This window comes from Trachymyrmex septentrionalis, unplaced genomic scaffold (assembly GCF_001594115.1).
Source record: "Trachymyrmex septentrionalis isolate Tsep2-gDNA-1 unplaced genomic scaffold, Tsep1.0 scaffold60, whole genome shotgun sequence".
Taxonomy (NCBI): domain Eukaryota; kingdom Metazoa; phylum Arthropoda; class Insecta; order Hymenoptera; family Formicidae; genus Trachymyrmex; species Trachymyrmex septentrionalis.
In genome coordinates this window covers 5,102,100-5,124,568 of record NW_017305779.1, presented here as the reverse complement: position 1 = coordinate 5,124,568, position 22,469 = coordinate 5,102,100, and the positions used below count along the sequence as shown (strand labels likewise).

General features: G+C 32.4%; 4 protein-coding genes across 4 annotated transcripts in view; 1 reads left to right on the top strand and 3 right to left on the bottom strand.

The window, feature by feature from the left end:
• LOC108752638 (tricalbin-1-like) overlaps positions 1-2,595 on the bottom strand; it is a 33,287-nt gene extending 30,692 nt beyond the window's left edge. The window contains exon 1 of the mRNA XM_018493622.1: positions 2,467-2,595. The gene's annotated coding sequence lies outside the window, so the exon portion shown is untranslated. The remainder of the gene's footprint in view (positions 1-2,466) is intronic.
• Positions 2,596-6,104: 3,509 nt separating this feature from the next.
• Positions 6,105-10,490, top strand: LOC108752623 (kinesin-like protein KIF3A). Its single transcript, XM_018493590.1, has 9 exons — positions 6,105-6,221; positions 6,760-7,178; positions 7,350-7,540; positions 7,624-7,763; positions 7,884-8,081; positions 8,403-8,794; positions 8,917-9,334; positions 9,555-9,680; positions 9,826-10,490. Exons 1-9 carry the CDS (start codon positions 6,207-6,209, stop codon positions 9,961-9,963), a joined length of 2,037 nt encoding a protein of 678 aa, XP_018349092.1. The 5' UTR covers positions 6,105-6,206; the 3' UTR covers positions 9,964-10,490.
• Positions 10,491-10,562: 72 nt separating this feature from the next.
• Positions 10,563-16,180, bottom strand: LOC108752624 (lysosomal Pro-X carboxypeptidase). The gene is made up of 7 exons (XM_018493591.1): positions 15,900-16,180; positions 15,191-15,331; positions 13,103-13,383; positions 12,579-12,736; positions 12,324-12,496; positions 11,774-12,126; positions 10,563-11,536 (listed from the first exon to the last, which is right to left on the bottom strand). The coding sequence occupies exons 1-7, from the start codon at positions 16,053-16,055 to the stop codon at positions 11,344-11,346; spliced, it is 1,455 nt and encodes a 484-aa protein (XP_018349093.1). The 5' UTR covers positions 16,056-16,180; the 3' UTR covers positions 10,563-11,343.
• Positions 16,181-18,070: 1,890 nt separating this feature from the next.
• Positions 18,071-22,469, bottom strand: part of LOC108752639 (centrosomal protein of 152 kDa-like) — a 7,159-nt gene continuing 2,760 nt past the window's right edge. The window contains exons 5-11 of the mRNA XM_018493623.1: positions 22,008-22,247; positions 21,745-21,917; positions 21,160-21,642; positions 20,720-21,042; positions 20,515-20,618; positions 19,059-20,378; positions 18,071-18,986 (exon numbers count right to left, since the gene is read on the bottom strand). Of these exons, the coding sequence (XP_018349125.1) occupies positions 18,783-18,986; positions 19,059-20,378; positions 20,515-20,618; positions 20,720-21,042; positions 21,160-21,642; positions 21,745-21,917; positions 22,008-22,247 (2,847 nt within the window). The 3' untranslated portion in view covers positions 18,071-18,782. The remainder of the gene's footprint in view (positions 18,987-19,058; positions 20,379-20,514; positions 20,619-20,719; positions 21,043-21,159; positions 21,643-21,744; positions 21,918-22,007; positions 22,248-22,469) is intronic.

Sequence of the window (22,469 nt, the reverse complement as noted above, 5' to 3'; positions counted from 1 at the left end):
AGAGAGAGAGAGAGAGAGAGAGAGAGAGAGAGAGAGAGAGAGAGAGGAAAGGATTTTATGAAAACTGATGAGTCTTACAATTAGCTTTAGCTTCGGATTATTGAGAAACTTAACTTCTTAGATGCTATATAAACTATAATAAACAATAGAGTATAGTAAACTGTACATAGGTTTTCATTTTGAATACATAATTTTTCAATCTAGGCTGAGTTATTCTATTTTTCGCTTACTGTCTTACTCTCTTACTTTTTTATACTCTTATTCTTTTACTTTTTGTTTACCCAATAGATGAATTACTACATAGTTTATCTAAAAATGGAACAACCGGCTTAATAAAATAAATACGTTTATTATATACATATAACATATATAGGGCGTATCACAAGTCTGAAAACGATCAAATATCTCGAAAGCAAAACATTTTTGAGAAAAAATGTTTCAAACAAAAGTTGTAGGGTTTAAAAAGATTTATTTACATCCATTTGATCTTGGGTCGCGTCACCAAAGTCAAGTTAAGGTCAAATCAATTTTTTTAAACGGAATACCTTATTTTTTATAGCAGAATCTATAATAACCTGTGTCAAGAGTTTTTCAAAACACTATAATAAAGTCATTTTTCATTAAGCATTTTTTTTAGTTATAAGGCTTGAAGGTTACAGCATCGCCAGCATTAACATTACGCAAAGTGTGCGACCGATGCTGACAATTAAAACCTCTTGAATGCTATTCAGGATCATGTCCTGGGGATAACATTTGTCAAGACCAAAGCCATTGGAAGTTGTACTTTTTATTTTCATTTTTACACTGGTTGCTGACAATTAAACTGGTTGCTGAAACACATTTTTCAACAATGTTGCTTATTATTGCTATACGTAATTATTTTGGTGGTCCAACAAAATTATTTTTAAATTCTGTATCCAGCTAAATTTTTATTATTATATAATATAGATACTTCCAAAAAATCGTTTTTTTTTTCTGTATTAATATAAATTATTTCTGCAAAAGAAAAAAATAACTTTGCTTGAAAAAAAATAACTTTAAATCGATAGCTAGCACGACTTTACAAAACGTACAATATATCGTAAAAATTATATACAATTTTGTTCATAAAATGTATATTTGAAAAAAAGTGCCACCGCTTAAAAATGTTCTTCATTTCTCTAAAGATATACCAGATTGTCGCATAACATGCAAACATAATTTTTTAATGACACGGTTGCGCCAAGATATTCTACGCCGGGCAATTTATGTAATTGCGGTCTGAATTCATTAAAATCAAAAGCGTAACTCGTATGATGTGCGTAATCAAAGGCAACAGATATACGTACAACGCTCCACGTGCGCTGGTTATTTCTACGTGTTGGCGTCTTGTTTAGCATGCATCTAGGTAAGTGATTTATCATCGAATATCTGCTAGTATAACGTCATGCAATATTCACGCTTTATCGTTCTCCTCCATGCTTAACGTCCCTACAAGATTTGGCTATACAAATTTACGCGCAATTAGTTTGCGCGTTAGTGTACGCTCGTGACCGGATCGATCAATAATTCTGCGAGTTCTAAGTTCCGAAGGCGGAGTGAACGTTATGGCGTCATGTAAATGTGCCTCGGGGGGGCCACATTCATATATACCTCGACATATCGCGTATTTATTGCGCAACAGAAATGGTAGCCACACAGAAACCTGTGCGGTGAGAACCGCTTGCAATTTATATGGAAATACTATTCCTCTTTCAAATGCATTTCACTGAACGCGTCAAGGTAGCAGATAATGCGCACTTTTCGCCAGTGGAAAATGGCAATGCACATTAACCAGGATACAAATGTACAAAGTCATCCCCACTACGATTTTATATTTCTGATTATATATTTCTAGCATATTTATATTTGAAGCGCTCATACGCTGCGCTTCAAATACGTATTAATTGTTACACAGAATTACTTTATTCAGTAAAGCGCATGCACTTTCGAGTCGTCAATGATTGCATTTCAAGTAAACGCACTGATACCATCGTATCAATTTTCACTCATTAGATTTCTCGCTTTGTTTCACATTCGACCTACTTTTTATTTGTACAAATTTTTATTTTTATAACTTCAAAAACAAGTTTTAATTAGTCTCGCCGCCGCTCGATTAATTAATCCTCGCGAATATAGTATCCAGCGTCCCAAGAATGGAATTGAGGCGTTGAATGACGTCAGATTATTGACAAGCATCTTCTTTTCTCTCTGTAAGATTCAGCATCCTCTTATTTTTTTTTTTTTTTTTTTTTTGCCTATTGTATATCGACAGCTGTCACTTCGACTTTCTCACTTCACGTAATCTCACACATGTCACGCAAGTACCGTTCTCGGGCTTCACCCTTTCGCGAAGAAAATTTACGCGATCGCATCTAAATTTTCTTTTCTCGGTCACTCGCAGGTCAGAGAATTAGAAGAGCCCTTTTGATCGAGTCTGATTCTTACCTGATGCGTGATGTATCGGACGAAGTATAGTTCACATCGTGTTCCCGCGTAACGGCTGAAAGCACCGACCCTCTCTATATCGGTGACGTCGCTTTATCGTGATGGTTTTCTTCTGGTACTTGTACGGGACATAGCGCTACCGTGCACCGGGAACAACGCATTGTTACGTCCGTCAGCTGCTGCTCCGCACCGCTCTGAACCGGCATGGCACGCTCATCGGGGGAGCAAGAGGGGCGCGAAGCTGGCTCTGGCATGGAAAGAAGGGTACGAGGCAAACGACGCGACCACGCGACGGGGGCAACCATCTCGACGAGAGGGACAAAGCCGAGGAAAACACGAGATGGAAAGAGAAAGAATGTGGAAGGAACGGCTGATGACGCACAATACGAAGCTGGACCCTATCTCGTCCCATTAGCTTATTTCGAATGTGAAATAATTAATTGTTAACTGAAATGTAAATACTCTGTTTCTTGTGTTAAATTGTAACGAGAGAAATATTAAAGAAAAAAATATATATATAAAAAGATGCGGAAAATATATAGAAATAAAGAGAGAGAAAGGAAGAGAGTGAAAGAAAAGATTAACGCAAATTATCTTAATTTGTAAAATACAGGTGCCATTCCGTCGCGCGATTGGTTCTTAAAAACAGGTCCACAGTTAAAAGATAATCAGATGACAAACTCGTCATTCCCGTCCAGAACTTTCATCGGTAGAAAGTAAGGATTTACGCATTGAGTTAGATATTTTCTCACGATTTCTGCACGCTCATTTTAATGTCTTGGATAGCTTACTATATATTCACTTAATTACACAGTTTAATTGCGCGATATACAAGTGTAAAGGACGCGGCATTTATAGCGCAATGTTGTATTATACAAGTATATTATGCAGAGTGTCCTATTTCTAGCGGAGATTAATCGGTAAATGTGATTGAATTTTCTATAATCTAGAGATAGAAAATGAGAAAGAGAGAGAGAGAGAGAGAGAGAGAGAGAGAGAGAGAGAGAGATTAATTCTCAGTTAAAAACATATCTATTAAATAAAGAATATTATATCTGTTCTTTACTGTAGAAAATATTTCTTAGCAAAAGTACATCTATTCTTGCAGAAAATATTATTTCGCGCAAATATATCTATTTTTCGTTGTGATTGTTATTTTCTTTGAATCGAAATTTGTAATGAATTTGAACATTTACAATTTTGTTCTAAGCGAAAAAGAAAAGTAACAGGGTTTTGTTGTTTATATTCTCAAAGTTTTTCACGTTTACGATTTATTAAAACTAATAAATTATTAATTAACGTCACAAATATCTTAAGAAAATAACTCAAAAGTCTTTGTTTCATATGATCAATATGATCAATATGTCATCGAAGAAGACATGATAAAAGTAGAATGTACCTTGTAGCAACAATCCCTACACCACACAATTTGCAGCAATATATTACTGCAACATTGCTGCAACGTGTAATATTGCTACAATATTGCTGCAACTTTTGTACTGTTGGGGAACGGTAAACTCTTCATATTCACATACTTATATGTTATATAGACACGACTTACTAGCAGAATATCTTCAAGCAAATCGTCTGAAGAATTAATTACGAAAACGTTTATAATGGCACAATAATGGCGGCTTGAATGAGAAACGTTTAAATTTAGAAAGCACTTTTTCGATCGCTCCCCTTTGCTTCTTTTTCTTCTTATTTTCTTCTTCAATAAATTAAGCGATGATGCCAAATTAGTTCTCGGTAAAATTATCAAGTAAAAAAACTTAAACTACATATAGATGCCTTAAAAATGTTAAATCTAAAAAATTGAAATATATTCTAGGAAGTAAATGAAATTACTTATTTAAAAGTTGTATGTACAATATACTTTGCGATATAAAGTTATGTGTGTCATATCGTAATTTTGCACACGATGTAAATAAAAAATAATTAATAGTTCTAGTTTTTGAAATTAAAATGTTGTAAGTTGATCTTCTTTTGTTCCTTGTTCTTGGTTTGAAATTCCGAGCTTAAGTTTTAGAAATTCTTGGAATAAGAGTTTTAAATATTCTTGGAATTTTAGATAACGTAATTTCTATATATAATTAATTTTTTTTTCTTAATACTTTATCATATTCATATCATTTATATTAGTGAATTTAGATTTTTACATTTAAATCTTTAAAATTAAAATTCTTAGAAATACGATTTTTAGAATTTTTATTATTGCATATAAGGAATAAATATAGAAAGATATATACTCGTATATATATATTGATTGCTTTCTTTTTAAGAGACACGATCGTTCTATTCTTCTTGGAATTCAATGAATAAAGAATGTCGTTTATATTTCCTAAAAGGGAGGCAACGATTAACAAGACTTATTATTAATAAGACAAATGTTTCACATTACTACATAATTAAAAACGTAGTTACGATTTCTTTTAATTATCTAATATATATAATAATTATATATAAGATAAGATGCCAAGTTTTTATGCGATTTACTTTAACTTTAAGTTTTATACAAATTAGAATTTATAAAATTACAATGAAATCTCAAAAATATTTTATTAATTAAACATATGTTTTTTAAGTATTTTTTTAAAGATTTAGGTTTCTCTCTCTCTCTCTCTCTCTCTCTCTCTCTCTCTCAAATATTAAACTATAATTTATGAATATATTTTTATCTCTAATTTCAAACAATGAAGTAATTTTATATTTAATGTTTCATGCACTTTTAAATGTTTCTTTAGATGTAAGGTAATAATTTTGGACATGGTACAATTATTCTGAACGAAATAAGATTTAAATCCAATTTTCGAGGTTCAAGTTTGGTATTTTCTTGTTTGATGATATAATTATTTTTTATTAGTACTTACACATAATGAGATCAAAATTACTAAACTTGAATCACAAAATTGAATTCAAATTTTCGCTGCTATAGAATTGTGTGTTTAGGCGTAAGTATTTATAATAATCTACATATACGTAATGTAAACTATGTTTTATGTGTCATATATGTAAACAATCTATGGATCATCAAAGTTTATATCCTTATAAATATATTTTCGTTGCACTAAACAGCTGCACTAAAGCTTCTATAATATATTTCACTTATATATGAATATTCAATTATTTTAAATATTAAATTTTACTTATGAATACTAAAATTAAATATAAACAGTCATAAAACTTCATTACTTCTTTCTGCATTTTGTTATCCAATTCATGTATGTATAATAATTATTTACGTAATATTTTACATTATTCATACTGTATATATAAAAAATAGACATATGAACTTAACATAAACAATATGTAAATATTCCATGTAAACATAATCTTGAAATATACAACACAATCCTATCTTTTTTATATCGTTATTTATTTCTATTCACAAAGCTTCTTCGCAGTTTTGCTCTCAATAAAGTTTTGTTCTCTATAACAGTAGATAAAATAGATACATATTTATCATCTATAGATAAAGTCATAGATTATCAAACGCAATATTACCAATGGGAACATAATTATATATTGATAAACTCATTTGCACAGTCGTTTACCGATATAAGGGAAAGATGTCCTCAGTTCTCAACGCAGTCTATCAGTAGAAACAACCATCGATCGATTTGTTTATTTGAGGTCGTCTGCTAGCCCGACATTCCCTGACGTATTTCGCAAACGTTGCGAATTATGCTGTGAGAAACGCCCGCGTTTATGCGACTGCTACAGGTGAAAACGGATCCGCGATGCCGGGGACCGAAGTTAGTATTATACTCTATATAATATTTACAATATGTATGTGCAGAGAACAAACTCTTATATTTTGACGTTTCTAACGTCAAGCTTGGCTGTGACAGTAACCGAGACAAGGACAGAAGTTTCACGACGTGTCTAATATTTTATTTTATCGATTGAATATTGATTAGTCAATATTATGTAATAATTATTTATTTACTATATTAGTTTGCTGTTATTTATATAACAGTATTAAATTTGTTGAATCCACATTAGTAGAGAATCTAATGTAATCAATTGCGCAATTTTTAGAATTCTTAATTTATACAATTAATTTATCATAGTATATGTAGATTCTTTTATATACTTTCAAATGATTGACTGACTCTTATGTGCCTTTCACATCTTATTGTTTTCTAGTGTAATCAATCTAATCTATCTTTTTTTTTATTTTTACTATATTATAATAAACATTTAATTATCGTATCAGAAATCATATATCTTTAGAATTAAATAATGTCTTTTAAAATGCCAGCTTAATCTTTATATTACATTCATATATAGGACAGCACAACGGAGCTGGGAGAAATAGAGAATGTCAGGGTGGTAGTGCGAGTTCGACCATTGAGCAGCAAAGAGTTTGATGCTCACTGCAAAAATATAATAGATGTTGATGCCCTGAACGCCGAGATTACCATAGAAAATCAAAATGCAGCTCACGGAGAGCCACCAAAAGTCTTTTCCTTCGACGCAGTATTCGACATGGACTCCACTCAAGTGGATATTTATAATGAGACGGCCAGGCCTATAGTGGACAAAGTGCTACAGGGCTACAATGGAACGATATTTGCATATGGCCAAACTGGCACCGGCAAAACTTATACTATGTCCGGTGCTAAAACCTCCCCGCAAGCCAGAGGAATTATTCCAAACACGTTTGCTCACATTTTTGGTCATATAGCTAAAGCCGATGAAAATCAGAAGTAAGGCATCATACACACTTATTTTATTGACAATAAAATATGCAATAAAAATTATTGCATACCTTGACACCTCTTGAACTATTAAAATGGTTGAGCATAACTAAGATACTGTTCTAAGCAAATTGAATTTATTTATCAGGTATTAAATATACTAATAATTATTGTTAATAGATTCCTCGTGCGTGCGACGTATCTAGAGATCTACAATGAGGAAGTTCGGGATTTGCTCGGTAAAGATCAGAATACTCGATTGGAGGTGAAAGAAAGACCGGACATTGGAGTGTTTGTGAAGGATCTGAGCGGATACGTGGTGAACAATGCTGACGATTTGGATCGCATTATGTCTCTCGGCAATAAAAATCGTGAGTAACAACAATATTGCTGCAAACAGATAGCAATTGATTGTGCGTATATACTAAAAGTGATCCTGAACTTGTGAATATAGGTGTTGTTGGGGCTACTGCCATGAATGTGTCCAGCTCCCGGTCCCACGCAATATTTACAATTACGGTTGAATCTAGTCAGATCGGTGAAGATGGGGAGCAGCATGTGAAAATGGGGAAGCTTCATTTGGTGGATTTGGCTGTACGTATATCAGTGTATACTTATGTGACTTAATATTTCTTATATTATATATTAAATAGAAAATTTTCCAAACGTTTTCTTATCTGCATGCGTTCTATTTGCATTTTCCTTTATTTTTAGGGATCAGAAAGACAGAGTAAAACAAAGGCAACAGGTCAGCGGCTTCGCGAAGCCACTAAGATTAATTTATCATTGTCTACATTAGGGAACGTAATATCTGCGCTAGTTGACGGACAAAGCTCTCACGTGCCTTACAGAAATTCTAAACTGACTAGATTACTGCAGGACTCGTTGGGTGGAAATTCGAAAACGTTGATGGTGAGTGATAGAAACATTTCATACGTTACTTATTGTAAATAATATTACAAATACATTACTAATTTTAGTAAGTAATATTGACTGTGTTCAACGGATGCATTGACTGTGTTCGCTGTTATTGGTTTGTTCTTTCATCCAATCAACATTTTAGATCTGGAAGAATACATCAATAGCAGTGACCGCTCACTCAACTGTTGAGTCCACTGAATGTAGCCATTATAATTATACGATTATTTTCACAATTAAAAAATATTTAATCTCTTAATATAATAATCCTTTGGCACCTCTGAAAATCTAATATCATTAATATCACGATTTCAGTGTGCGAACATTAGTCCAGCAGATATAAACTATGACGAGACTATAAGCACTTTACGTTATGCAAATCGCGCGAAGAACATCAAGAATCATGCGAGGATCAACGAGGATCCCAAGGATGCTTTGCTTCGTCAGTTTCAAGTCGAGATCGAACAATTGCGCAAACAGTTGGAGGAAAATGGCGCGGAACTCTCGGAATCCGAGGATGAATCCGAGGATTCGGAGGAATCGAGAGAAACGAAGCGAGATAAGAAAGCTCGACGTAGAAGGAGTCAAATGATGTCGGTGGAAGAGTTGGAGGATAAAGATACAGACTCGACAGAGAAGGTTGATAAGGCTGAGAGAGACGATAAGAGTCCAGTGGATAAAGATGTTATCGAATTGAAGAAGACTCAGTAAGTTTTTGTCAAAATGTAAAATTAATTAAATAGAATTATATAACAAGACTAATTAAATTTGTAATATCAAATGAATAAATAAGTACGAACGCTTTTAAAATTAAGTGTCCTAATTTCAGGAGTGAAAAGGAAGCGTTGCGAGAAAAAATGCAGAATTTACAGAACAAAATATTAGTGGGTGGTGAAAATTTATTAGAAAAGGCAGAGGCTCAGGAGCAATTGTTAGCTGCCGCGGCGGTCGAACTCGAGCAACGGAAAAGCCGCGAAGAGCAATTGAAGAGGGCCATTAAAGCAAAAGAGGCAGAACGCATCGATATCGAAGAGAAGTATTCGTCTCTGCAGGAAGAAGCAGCTGGAAAAACGAAAAAATTGGCGCGCGTATACACGATGTTAATGTCTGTCAAGGCAGAGTTGTCCGACTTGCAACAGGAACATCAAAGAGAGATGGAAGGTCTTTTGGAAGGTGTACGAGGAATTGGCAGAGAGTTGCAGCTGCAAAATCTCATTGTGAATCATTATATTCCCGTGCAATATCAGGTTTGTATGGAAGTATTGCGCAATTTTTTTAAATGTTTTTTTAAAATGATATTAACTAAAAAGAAATAAAAGTATGAAATATTAAAATTTTCAAATTAATCAAAACAGGGATTGACAAAGATTCTGAAAAGCATTGATCAAAGTTAATGTCATTTTATTAATATCATTTCACGAGTACACTAAATATATTGTTTAAATATATCTTTGCACTGTCTTATAGACAATGATCAAGAGATATGTTCACTGGAATGAGGATATAGGCGAATGGCAACTCAAGTGCGTAGCATATACAGGGAATAATATGCGCAAAGCGCAAACCGCATCGCCGACGGGGAATAATAAAGACGTAAGATTATTCATTTAGTCGTGTTAATTCTAGAAAGGAAATATCATTTTTTTGTTAATATCCAAAACTAATCGAAATCTCATGATCAAAATTTCGATCTAGGTACATAATAACATATAAAAATTGTTTAATTGTATTTTTGCAGACAATGCCACCAGACATGTCGAACATATATCTATCTTACAACATCGGAATAGACAATACGTTTGTGCAACCGAAGAAAGTGCGAAGCCGCTCTGGCGTACCCAGACCAACTACCGCGCATCGACGTACACCGCACTAAACACGAAGATCCTCAGTCGTGGAATCGCGGAAGTTTATCTTTTCTCACATTTTTATATATCTATTTTTTGACTCACGCATCCATGTTTGCGTAAACATGCAGTATATTTGCAATATACTCGTATCGACTTGGTGCGATAAAATGCGAATAATATTCTCATTTCCGGATTCGCGCGCGCGAAAGAGAGAGAGAGAGAGAGAGAGAGAGAGAGAGAGAGAGATGTTCCGTATTACTTTTAAAATTTTAATGATATCTTGAAACTCTCTCTTGTTCTTGTTTTTACAGATATAATATGTGCGAAATATGCCTAATTATATCGTAAATATGGTTGACAATATAATTTAACACTGTCACAGACACGGTAGACGAATCCAAAACTATTTAAACGTATTCTTTATTCCAAGACTTTAGAGCACGCCATAGAAGACACAAGTATTTTGTCCAAGAGTATTCAATTTTTTATTTATAAAATATAATGTAGCAAAAGTATTCCAACAGAGTCACAAATCGTATATGTTAAAATTATTAGAAATATACATTTTCGTGTTAATATAATATACGAGAGAGATCATTCTAGTAATATAAAACATGATATGAGTCCATTAGAAAAGTGAAAAGACAATGCTGTACCTGTAGAATGACAAAGATTTCAGAAACTCGATGTATAAAGTCATGATATCATATTTACATAATATTTATAGATTCGGTTAAAAATACGATGTTTCTCTCAAGAGAAATTTATTCTGCATTTAGAAATTCGTATATCTCTTCGGTAGCTTTATTCGCTTATACTCGTTCCCTACATGATTCCTTCGGACAAACTTGGCATAAGAAATAGATAAAACAATATAAAAAAATTAACTAGAGATAATACAGCAACATTTATAATTAATATGAAATATCAATGTCAAATAATTGCGATAGAGCGTTACGAGTGTTAGAACGTTTTATTTGATTAAGTAGCCATTTTTATGTGCTATAGTGATATTAGATTTGTGACAAAAGATTTTTAGACAACGTGAACATTTAAAAATATCGCGAGAACGTCTGACAAAATCACACGTTTTTAAAATGGATTTTACGTTGTCTAAATGTTTTATACTCTCTCGTAAATCTTTTAGAATGTCTGACGAGTTATGTGCATTTATTTACTGTGATACCGAAATGCTTTTTCGCGTATGTTTTCGATTGAGTTTTCGCTAACTTTGTTTAGTGTTATAGCCGGACCAACGCTGAGTATTTATTGTTGTCGCGACGTAGGTGTCCTGTTTTTGTATTTTTCATTTAAGAAATAAAGAAGACAAATTTTGATCGAGCGTTATTCTTGATAATCTCACAAACTACTTTCATCGCATCAAACTTTAAAAATTTCCTATTCTATCAATATTCCCTGATCCACCTATCAATCCAAAATTGATGGAATTTGCGTGTCATGCGAACACTGTATGGATCATTACTGTTAGTTTCTCGTAAGTCAAGATGATGCGCAGCATCTGGCATCAATATTGCAATCGCTGACTGGGATAAATTGCGGAGTATACCTCCGCTTGCCCACGGATCTAACAATCCATTACTGTAAAAAAAAAATAAAAGTTGATTGATGATTTAGCAATGAAAAGTTGTAGAAAATAGACGCAAAATTAAAATAATATCGAAATGGAAGTGTGAGAATATTAACAGGAAAGGAATAGAAGTATAAAATAGAAAGAAAATCTATAATATAACAGTATAATAAAATTAGAAACAGAAATATGTACAAAAGATGAGAGAAGCAAGAAAAAAATTTAAATTTACTTATTGTTTTATGTACCTGAAAATGATGTTACTTGCGGTGTTAAAATTCTTACAGCCGTACTGCTCACAAACTAGATAAGGTTGCGGCGATACAGAATATTTCTTGAAACAGGTATTGTTGTAATCTGCGATGCTCCACTTCACCGGCTCAAACATATCATTGATGCCATCGGTACATATCGGCATCACCATTTCTGTGCATGCTTGATAATCCCATCCCTGATCAGCGTCCAAGCCTGGCTCTGCATTTTTCATGGAGATACAATTTGTTTGCCCTGTATAGTTGGTATAAACACTGATAGCTCGATGAAGTGCCAATAACAGCGATTTTCCCGTTAATGATACGTTTGTTAAATGTTGACAGAAAACCTGAGCAATAACGTTCAAATCATCAGTTCGGAAATTTTCAAATTGATTTTAATTGAAATCTATATATTGCTCTAATATATACATATAGCATGGAATATAATAATTTTGTCCAACTTTCAATAAGAAAAAAATATTATATTCACCCGAAAATCCATGGAAGAAAGTTTATGATTTCAAAATTAGAGATATGCGCTTACATTAATCGGATTTCCAGGTAGTGGCGCTAAGAAGTTAGTTTCGTACGGATAGTTGACCATGGCCAGGTTTATGTAGACTTCCTGCAAGAAATTTTTCAGCGTTTTAACATCCTCCGCGGTTTTCAGTAGCTCGCACAGTTTCCAATTATCCGACAGCCATTTTTTGCCCTCGTCTAAAACAGCAAGAATCAGAGAATTACCAAAGATTAAGGGATCAGCGAATTAACGCGAAACGTTGGAGAACTATCTCATTACCGTTTGAAGTTACATTTGTTATCGTGCTCCATGTCTTCTGGATAAGCATCGGACACGTTGGATTCACAGTTTTATAATCTGAGGTTGTTATCCGAGCAAACACCTCGCAATCCACAACATCAGTAAACTGTAGAAGTGGCGCGGAGGACGCAATTGCGCTGCAACGCATCGATAATATCATATGTAATATTATATGTTTGGGGGGAGTTGCTGTTTAAATGAATTTGCTATTGTTAATAAATAATATTATTTTATGCATATATATCTTGTTTCAGACATTGTATATTATCATACCTATACGATAGAGTTTTGAATATCAATGGTAGTTCTCTTAAACATTACTATATTATATTTTATATACACACACATACGCGCGCGCGTTTACATAACTTTTTTTTTATCAGAGTATATTTAGATATATTTAATGCAATAGGCATACATTTAAATATATTTTCTCTACACTCCTGTGCCTGTACGTTTACAGCTATATAAAGATATCACTGTCATCCAGCGATAAAACATACCCTTGAACAACATCGGGATACTTCATGCGCATCCAAGCGCTAAGCATACCACCATAAGAGCCACCGAAAACTATGACTGGACTACGGTTATATCTTGGTTGCGACTTCAGATGCGCGATAAGTTCTACATAATCAGCTAGAGCTTGTTGGGACGTTAGATAGCCGCGATGCTGCAGATCCGCGAAGGACTGATTCCCGTAAGGTAGCGATTCGCCATAATAACGGTGCTCAGCGAATATTACCGATGCGTTAAATTTCGGTGCAATTTCCCATAGAAAGCCCTGTGGAATATATCAAGCTCGTTTTTAAAGAATTGAAATGAGATAACATATACATTTCAACCAAAAGGTTGAAATCTAGTAATGTTTTAGCAAGATTTATCAGTAATTTAGTAATACAAGTAATACTTGTATGACATAGTTTTTTATATTTCAAACTGCGGCAAATTATTGTTCGATATTCGTATTGGGTGCAATACAAAATACTCTGTTTTTGTCTAACACTAAAAATAACCTGATAAAGGTTGAATTAAATCTATTTTATTGTTCATTACATTCATCAAATACATTTGAGCAATAAACATTCATTTTGGCTCGTAACCAATTATTATTTAAATTTGAAAGATAATTTATGAAACATGATCAACTTAGTTTACTAAAAAAATGTTTTGTGACAATCTCATCGCTCTAATTTAATATATTAATTTCGTAGTTTTGAGATTTATTTATTAAATAAAAAATTATCTCAATTTATAATTACGATTTAATCAAGTGAAATTAAATTGATTTTGAATGTGAATCAATGCATAAATGAAAAATAAAATAGAGAAACAAATCTTATTTATTAAATACTGTATAGTTTTCTACAATCTATTCTACATTTTCAAATATTTTGTTAATTATATTTTAGTATTTTTTTAACGATATTAACTTATTTCTATACTTTATTTACTATTATTTCATTAATAATAATTACAAATAGACTCTCAAATTCTAAATAACATACAAATAAATAAAAATAGACTAATGAGAATCAGCGTAGATAAAGAACGCGAATTATTATGAAATAATTTAATACTCTGTAGTTGGAATGAGTCTTCTTTATTTGAACGTGTGTTTCAACTTTCTTTAGAATTCTCCTCAGTAATGTAGATACAAGTGTTGATAGTTCATTTCCATAATGATCAAGTTACTTACAAATTGACAAAGATTATTAATCTGACAAATTTAAAAAAAAATATTATAATGGAAAATTCAATGAGCAAAGAAAAAATAAATGATTCACTATTAAGAAATGAAAAGCTCATAAAGCTTTATTACATATTAAAAAGCAAAATTAAATACAGATGCGTTGTAGTATCAAGAATTCACAGATTGTACATGTCAAGATCACGTCCGTACTTATGATGAATATGATAATTATCGCTCGAATTATGAAATAATAATGAAATTTGAGCAACATGTTGTTATGTACGGACATGATCTTAACATGTACAATCTGTATGTCTAAATTCTTGACTACTACAACATCTGTATTTAATTTTGATTTTTAATATGTAACACGCTCTTTAATGGCAAGTCACTTATTTTTTCTTTATTCATTGAATTTTCCATTCTAATGATATTTTTTTTTATTTTTCAAATTAGTAACGTTTCAATTTGTAAATGACTTGATCATCATGAGTATGAGCTATCAATACTTTTGTATTTACATTACTAAGAAGTCCAAAGAGAGTTGAAACATTCAAATAAAGAAGACATCAATTATAGAGTATTGAATTATTTCATAATAATTTGCGTAATTTATTTGCGCTTACTCTCATTAATCTACTTTTATTTATTTGTATGTTATTTCATTAATAATCCTATAACAATTATAGTAATTATTTATGTATTGGAGTGTAATTGAGAAGCTTTATCACTAGCTTTGTGCTTGTTAGAAAGATATTGCATTAGGAACGCACAATAAAATATTCACAACAAATGTAAACACTTATTAAGTCATATAAGCTGTAGCTAATTAAGTGGCCTGGATAACGCAATATTGCGTTCTATCAATTATTGTGACTAAACAGCTGATCGCTCTTACCGTATTCTGCGCAAAAACTTCAATGTTGCCTTCGTTTCCGGTGTAGAAGAATATAGGGGCATTTTGCTGTTTTCGCCAAGTGTCATTTATGAGATATCTCAATTTGAAGGTATCTTGTACAGCGAAACTGAAGTGATCGACCTTGAGAACCATATCGTAAAATTATCAACAGTAATTATTAGATAACGAATTTATTTTCGTTACGAATAATTGACTTTTTTATAATTATCAGTTTTGCATTTAACAGAAATTAACTATCTAAACTATCTGAACTAACAATCACCTCGTAATTATTAATTAATACCGTACCGGATTTGCGCGACTTATTCAGATCAGGTGTACTATGATAATTATACATGATGTGATAATTATTTCATACATGTTAATTGTATACATATGTAATATAATATATTAATCAATGATATTATAAAGTGTATCTTTATATTTGTTCTTATTCAAAATATTATTACAAGTAGTATAAGTGGAAAGTTCAACATGAATCACATGATGATACACATGGAATATGTTTTAATATACAATTATTTGCAACAAAAAGAAATATATAACTATCTCGCAGCTAATAATTAATGTTAAATTGACTAGTGAATTATTAATAATTAATGTACGATTAATTATTGGTTTTTTTTAATTGATAGAAATTAACAATTGATATATCATATTAATATGTGCAACATGTGCGACAACTTACGCGCACGTCGAGCGTCTTGATTTCATATTTATATCTGGCGCTTCGCAGCGACAGCGCATCATGATTGAGAGTCCAGTTCGCGGCGAATTCGCTTCGAAGCTGAATCGTTGACCAGCATAACACGATCAAGGCACAGAGCAATAGCAACAGATACATGATGCAGCCGCGAAGAAGCCGGCGTTCTCAATAGCGAACACTCGTCTTCTTTCTCAGAGTCGCTGTAACACACTCGTATCTCGACAGAACGTTCCTTCCTGCCAGAACGCACTCGGCATCATCCCATTTCGATGACGCTGCGCAACTCGGTGTATATACGGCGTGTCACGGAACGAACGAATCAGCTCTTTAATGCAGTATCTGTTTTATCGCGCGATTTTATTACGTCGTCGATATAGATACATACATATACGTACACATACGTATCTATATCTTCGTAAAATGAATTTGTAACGTTAACAGGAAAGATTATATATGTATATATTTTTAACATTTTAATGTTACATTATATACAAATATACACATATACATACGCATACAGGGTGTCCCATTTTAAAGGATCCAAATATCTCAGAAACACTGCGTTAAATCGAAAAATGTTTCAGACAAAAGTTTTGTGACTTCGAGGGGGACTCCCCCCCCCCATTTTTCATTAGATATTCTTGTAGCTTACGAGAATTTTTCAAAACTCTATAATAAAATATTTTTTCATTAAATACTTTGCGAGTTATAAGACTTGAAAGTTACAATACCGTTGGCATTAGCATTGCCCAAAGTGTCCGCCAACGGCTAAAACCTCTTGAATGTTGTTCAGGATCATGACCTGGATAATATTTTTCAAGATCAAGATCATCACCTTGGATAATGTTAATGCTGGCGGTACTGTAACTTTCAAATCTTACAACTCGCAAAGTATTTAATGAAAAAATATTTTATTATAGAGTTTCGAAAAATTCTCAAGGTAAGCTACAAGAATATCTAATAAAAAACGAAGAGTTCCATAAAAAAATTGAAAATGAAGTAACCTTACCTTGACCTTAACAACAACCATCCAAGATGAAATCAATCTTATGTCCCCCTGGAAATCACAAAACTTTTGTTTGAAACATTTTTCGATTTAACGCAGTGTTTCAGTGAAACCTTTGAAAATAAGGCACCCTGTGTGTGTGTGTAAAATTTTTTAAATTTTAACAATATTACAAATTTGTACATATAAAACAAGAATTGTTGGAATAAAATAATGCAACAATCATACATTTCGACAGCGACATAAATTCTTTATTACAAAAAATAAATTAATTCACTCTACATATACAAAAATACATTAATTAACTAATTAATTTTAATAATACTTCTCTATATCCAGTGACGACACTGGTAAACTAATGTTTACCTATTTAAACGTACGACATTGATGTCAGAATAATTTTACAAAGATCTTCACGTAAAAAAGAGATATACATAGAGATTTATTTGATTTATATTATATTCCGCGATTCTTACAAGCCGATACGTAATTGGCCATTCTCTGAGATTGCACACAATTGCGTAATAAAATTAATTGAGAGATAAAGAGAAAGAAAGAAAGAAATAGGAGGAGAATCGATTAAATTATTTCAATTGAATATTCAATTAGATGTTTCGCCAAATTTTCAATAAAAAAATACGACGAATGCTTCAGATCTAATTATTTTTTAAATATACTTTTTAAGTCAATTGAGAATAAAGATAAAATAGATCTTTGATACTCAGTCCTGCTGTCTAACGTACTAGAAAATGTTTAATATAATCAGAATTTCTAGATAAGACATGTCATATATAAAGCAAAGGATTCCGCACAAATCTTAAATTGAATTTGAGAGGTGAAACAGTTTATTATAGGAAGTTGTACCTGGAGACTTTTTATCAGGATAAGATCTACATCAAATTTTCAGCCAATTCGACCGAAATTAAATTTTCATAAGGTTTGTGCGGAGTCTTTTCTAAGAATCATACTTTGTACGATACCTATGTTTTATTCCAATATTATTTGTGCGCTTCCTTGCGCACAAAATATAAATAATTGCCTTATGCTCGAGAATAAACGTTACAGAGTAGAGATTTTCACGGAAGAAAAAAAGAGAATGAGAAAAGAGAGCCAAAGATTAAATGTTTTTCTTAAAGTCTATGTTTTGATTTTCTCTCTTTATTACGCTTACTTTCATAAGAAAAAAAGAGAGAAAGAATGAGAGATCCAGTCTTGCTTATTATGTCATAATAATGCTCAGCGGAAACACATGACTAAAGTTTTCTCTTTTGTTCGCGAGCTTGTGTTTCGCCTTAAGTTATAGACAATTTATAAAATTGTGATGTACAATAGAACACCTCTATTCTGTTTTCCTTTATTGTCGATCTCTTTCTGTTTTAAAACAGTCGTTTGTGCCGCTTTTCCTCTACATATTTGTTGTAATGATATGGAATGAGAAAGAGAGAACGAGGCATTTCAATCCCGACGATTATTACAGAATAGAAACTCTACTGTACAATATTAATTATATTATAAAAACGATTTTTTCCTACTGACTAATAATATGCATAGCATTACATTATGATTTACCAGACACTTGTACTTCAGATGTATATAGCTTTATAGCTACATTTAACGTCCGCCGTTTCGTCGAGATTCGAGATTGGCAAGCAAACGCGATATAATAATTTTACCGATATCATATGATTTACTTACGCGTACATTGGTCCCTAACATTAAAAAACTCCGCTAATATATTGTTGTACAATAATGTGCTTTAAATTAAAGACAAAAAAGGTATCTAGCCTCTGTAACTACCGCTTTATCTTAGCCGAAGGAAAGCTATATTGCATATATTTAAAGAATACTTAGTACGTACTTCAACATTTATCTTTGTACTTCAGTGTAAGTTGCATTTGTTCCATTTTTTCTACATGTTGTTGCTCAAGCTTCTTGGCTTTTGTAGTATACTGCTCGTCGTGCGCTAGACAGCTTTGCTGTGCTTCTTCGATGGCCTTTTTGTATCCCTCCTCGATACGTTTACATTCACGCAATAGAAACTCCCGATTATTCTCTGCATGGATCTAAAATTCGAACACGTTATATGTGTCTTTTAGAAAAAAAAAATTGATAAATGTTGATTCTTATATATGTACCTTGTAATTATTCGCAGTCTGTTTTGCCTTTCGATATTTGTTCTTCAAATGCTTTTGTTTCTCGATCAATGTTTTCAGTTCGACGTTTAATTTTTCCTCAGTGAATTTCAGCTTTTGTATCTCCTCATCTTTCTCCTTTTCCTTAGCTTTACTCTCTTTTAGTTCAGCCATCCATTTTGTCATAATCTCGGCCATATAATTTCTATCCTCCTCAACTTGGTTCTCTTTCTTTTTTAAAGCCATGGTCAATTTCTCGATACATAGCCTCCGCGCTTGAAACTCTTGGCTGTAAGTCTCTACTTTGCTTCCTATAATTTGACTGATTTGATCGACCTTCATTTTCTCTTCTTTTATCTCCTTTCGCAGAGTTTCCATCTCTTCATCTTTCTCGCTACACTGTCTTTGCAACTCTAATACAGTAGTTTTGTACTTTCCTTGCAACTCCTCTAGCTCTTTTCTATTCTGTTCTCCGATTCCTCTGAGTTCTTTTGCTACTCTCTGCTCCATTTCTTCTCGTACCTCTTTCGCCATAATCTCCTTCATCTTCTGAAAGTCGGTACTGTCGCCCGTACTGCGGGGAGACAGATTCAATTCCGCGGACACTTTATTCTGACTTTTGACAAATTGTTCAAATTGTTTGGCTTGATTTCGCAATTTCATCACTAGCTGATCTCTCTCGTCTTTTATCTTCTTGAAATCTTTTAATAGTCTGCTCAGTTTTTCGTCTTTACTTCGTAGATCATGTTCGAATTGTTGTATCCTCTGTTCCAATGCTGCTGATTCGTTCAAACGTCCTTCTTTCGAGTTATTTAGCCTGGATAATTGTGCGACACCTGGATCTTTGTAATGAGAGGGTTCTTTCTCCAACTCACTGTTCGAGTTTAATGTACTTTCGCCATTTTTCCGCAATCCTTCGAAATTATTAACTTTTTTTCTCTCATTGAAGAGTTCAGTTTCTAGTTCAGAAATTTTCTCTTTACAAGTATTTCTTTCACTAAGCAGACTGTCACATTGATTTTTCAGTGTATCGTTCTCCGCTTGAAACCGAGAAATTTTCAACTTTACATCATCCGAATCTTCTAGTTTCGCAGTGCGTTTCAAATTCAATAATTCCAAATCTAATTTGGAAATTTTTGCGAGAAGATCCTTTCTTTCACTAGCAATCTTCTCGTATTTTTTCTTCCATGATTCCTGCGTGATCTCCATTTGCGCTATTTTCAATTTAGCATCATCTAATTCGGTTTGATAATCGGATAACTTTTTTTGTTCTTGCACAGCAATTTGGAGCTTCTCTTCTAAGCGTTTGCAATCTTCCTCCAACTATAATAGAATAGAATATTATTCAGAGCATAAAGAATAGATTTTTAAATATATGAAATATAATTGAATCTCAAATATAACAACTTTTCATACAATTTCGAAGTTTTAAAGTTTGCAAGCTTGACTTATTTTATACCTGGTTAATTTTTTCTAGATGTTCAGAACAATGATCCGGCAAAAGAAAACTTATTTCTTGATTTGGATGTGCATTTCGTAGTTCATGTAACGCTTCTTCTTTTGCTTGAAATAGAATATTAAATTAAAAAAAAAAATGAGACATTCATCATACTTTCCATGCAAAAGGTTTCAAATTTCTTGCTTTATATGACTTCAATACTTACCCCTTTCTATTTCTGAATGTATTTTTTTTACATGATCCTCCTTTTTTCTTCTTTCGTACACTAAATCTTTTTCTAATTCGATTATTTTACTTTTGAAGTCCTCGCATTCCTTAGTTAACTTATTACACAATTTAATCTGCGTTTGTAATTCGTTCTCCAATTTCTCCATATCCTTCTGATGTGATTCAATTGCAGCATATTTATTTTTCAGCATTTTAATTTCGTTTTTATGCTCGTTTATTAAATGTTCTTTCGTCCCGCAAACGTTTATGTACAATTCTTTTACACGATCTAACTCTTTTTGTGTTTGCTCTAATTGTACACTAAAAATAGAAATTCCATTTGTATATATTATTTGCATAGATTTATTAATAATATTTATTAACATTTTTATTAAGTTATATAAAGGCAATGTAATTAAAAACAAAAACGATACTTACGTCAATTGTACTATTTCTATTTGTGCTTCTTGTTTCACTCTTTCTATGGCTTTAGCATGTATCTCCAGGTACTCTTTGTTGTACTCATCGATGGCTTCTTTTTCTTGTTGTTCCATAGTCTCCTGATGCATTTTTTTGAGTTTCTCCTGATTAACAGCTAAAGCCTCCTCTAATTTCTGTTCCAAATTAATCTTTTCATCGCGTAGTAGCTCACACTGTTTCTTCACATCATTTAAATGATGTGAGAGTTTTTGTATTTTAGCATTTGCTTTCATGGCTTCGTCTGTTAATAGAGATTTCAATTCTTCTTCTAATTCATTAATTCGCTTGCGCGCATTCATTAATTCGCTTGCCTTCTGTGCTACTTCTTGGCGATACGTGTCAGCTAATATCAAAGCTTCATTTAATTCCTTATCTTTCTGTGACAAAGTATTCTCTAAACGATTTATCTCTTTTCTTTTTACAGCTTGACCAGTTATACATCTAAACAAAAATAGCATCGCATAAAAAATAAACAGCAAAATTAATACAATATTTAATAAAAAATAAACGTTTAAATGATAAATATATTTAAATGGTACTTACCTACGTAGTTCACCTTTTAATTTGTTTGTGATGTCATCAACGGGTTTCGATTTTGATTTATTATAAAGTTCACCTAATTTCATTTGTCTAATCGAGCCAGACTCATCCTCCAGAGTAGTAGCCAATAACGAATCGTATTGCACAACGTCGTTTTTAATTAGGTCTAATTTGTTCTACAAATAATAATTAATAAATAAGAAACTTATCGCTAAATCAGTTTCTTATAATATTCTATTTTTAAAAAGTTGTAAAAAATAAATTACCTGCAAATCTTGTACGTTTTTATGCAGATCTTCTTTTTCCTGAGTTAACATTTTCACTTGCGCTTGCAGCTGCATCACCTGCTGAACGTTATTAGTGGTCATGAGATTACGACATTGGGTTTGACTGTCTTGTAATGCTTGCGCCAATCGATTCATGGTGTCACCCTTCTCCACCATGAGAGCCTCGTGTGCTCTTCGTGCATCATCCAATTTATGCTCAAGATCAATACATGACGTTTCCTATTAAAGATTAAACACAATATTAATTAAATAAAATTAATTAAATTTGTAAAGAATATTACAAAAATGTGCAAAGTAATTTTCATAAAAAAAAGAAAAAACAACACAGCTTATTATAATTAAGATTAAAATAGAGATATACACTAATGACTATTTCCAATAAAATTAATTTTAATCTTGGTTCAATTTATTCTTCTTTTTTGAATTCTTAAAACTAGAAAA

Bases quoted from the DNA above. Each gene is read 5' to 3' on its own strand.
- LOC108752623 (XM_018493590.1), top strand. The intron at 9,335-9,554 runs GTTTGTATGGAA...ACTGTCTTATAG, and splicing joins ATATTCCCGTGCAATATCAG to ACAATGATCAAGAGATATGT. The intron at 9,681-9,825 runs GTAAGATTATTC...GTATTTTTGCAG, and splicing joins CGACGGGGAATAATAAAGAC to ACAATGCCACCAGACATGTC.
- LOC108752624 (XM_018493591.1), bottom strand. From the start codon at position 16,055: ATGTATCTGTTGCTATTGCTCTGTGCCTTGATCGTGTTATGCTGGTCA. The intron at 15,332-15,899 runs GTAAGTTGTCGC...ATGGTTCTCAAG, and splicing joins TCAAGACGCTCGACGTGCGC to GTCGATCACTTCAGTTTCGC. The intron at 12,127-12,323 runs GTAAGCGCATAT...GTTATTGCTCAG, and splicing joins TACCTGGAAATCCGATTAAT to GTTTTCTGTCAACATTTAAC.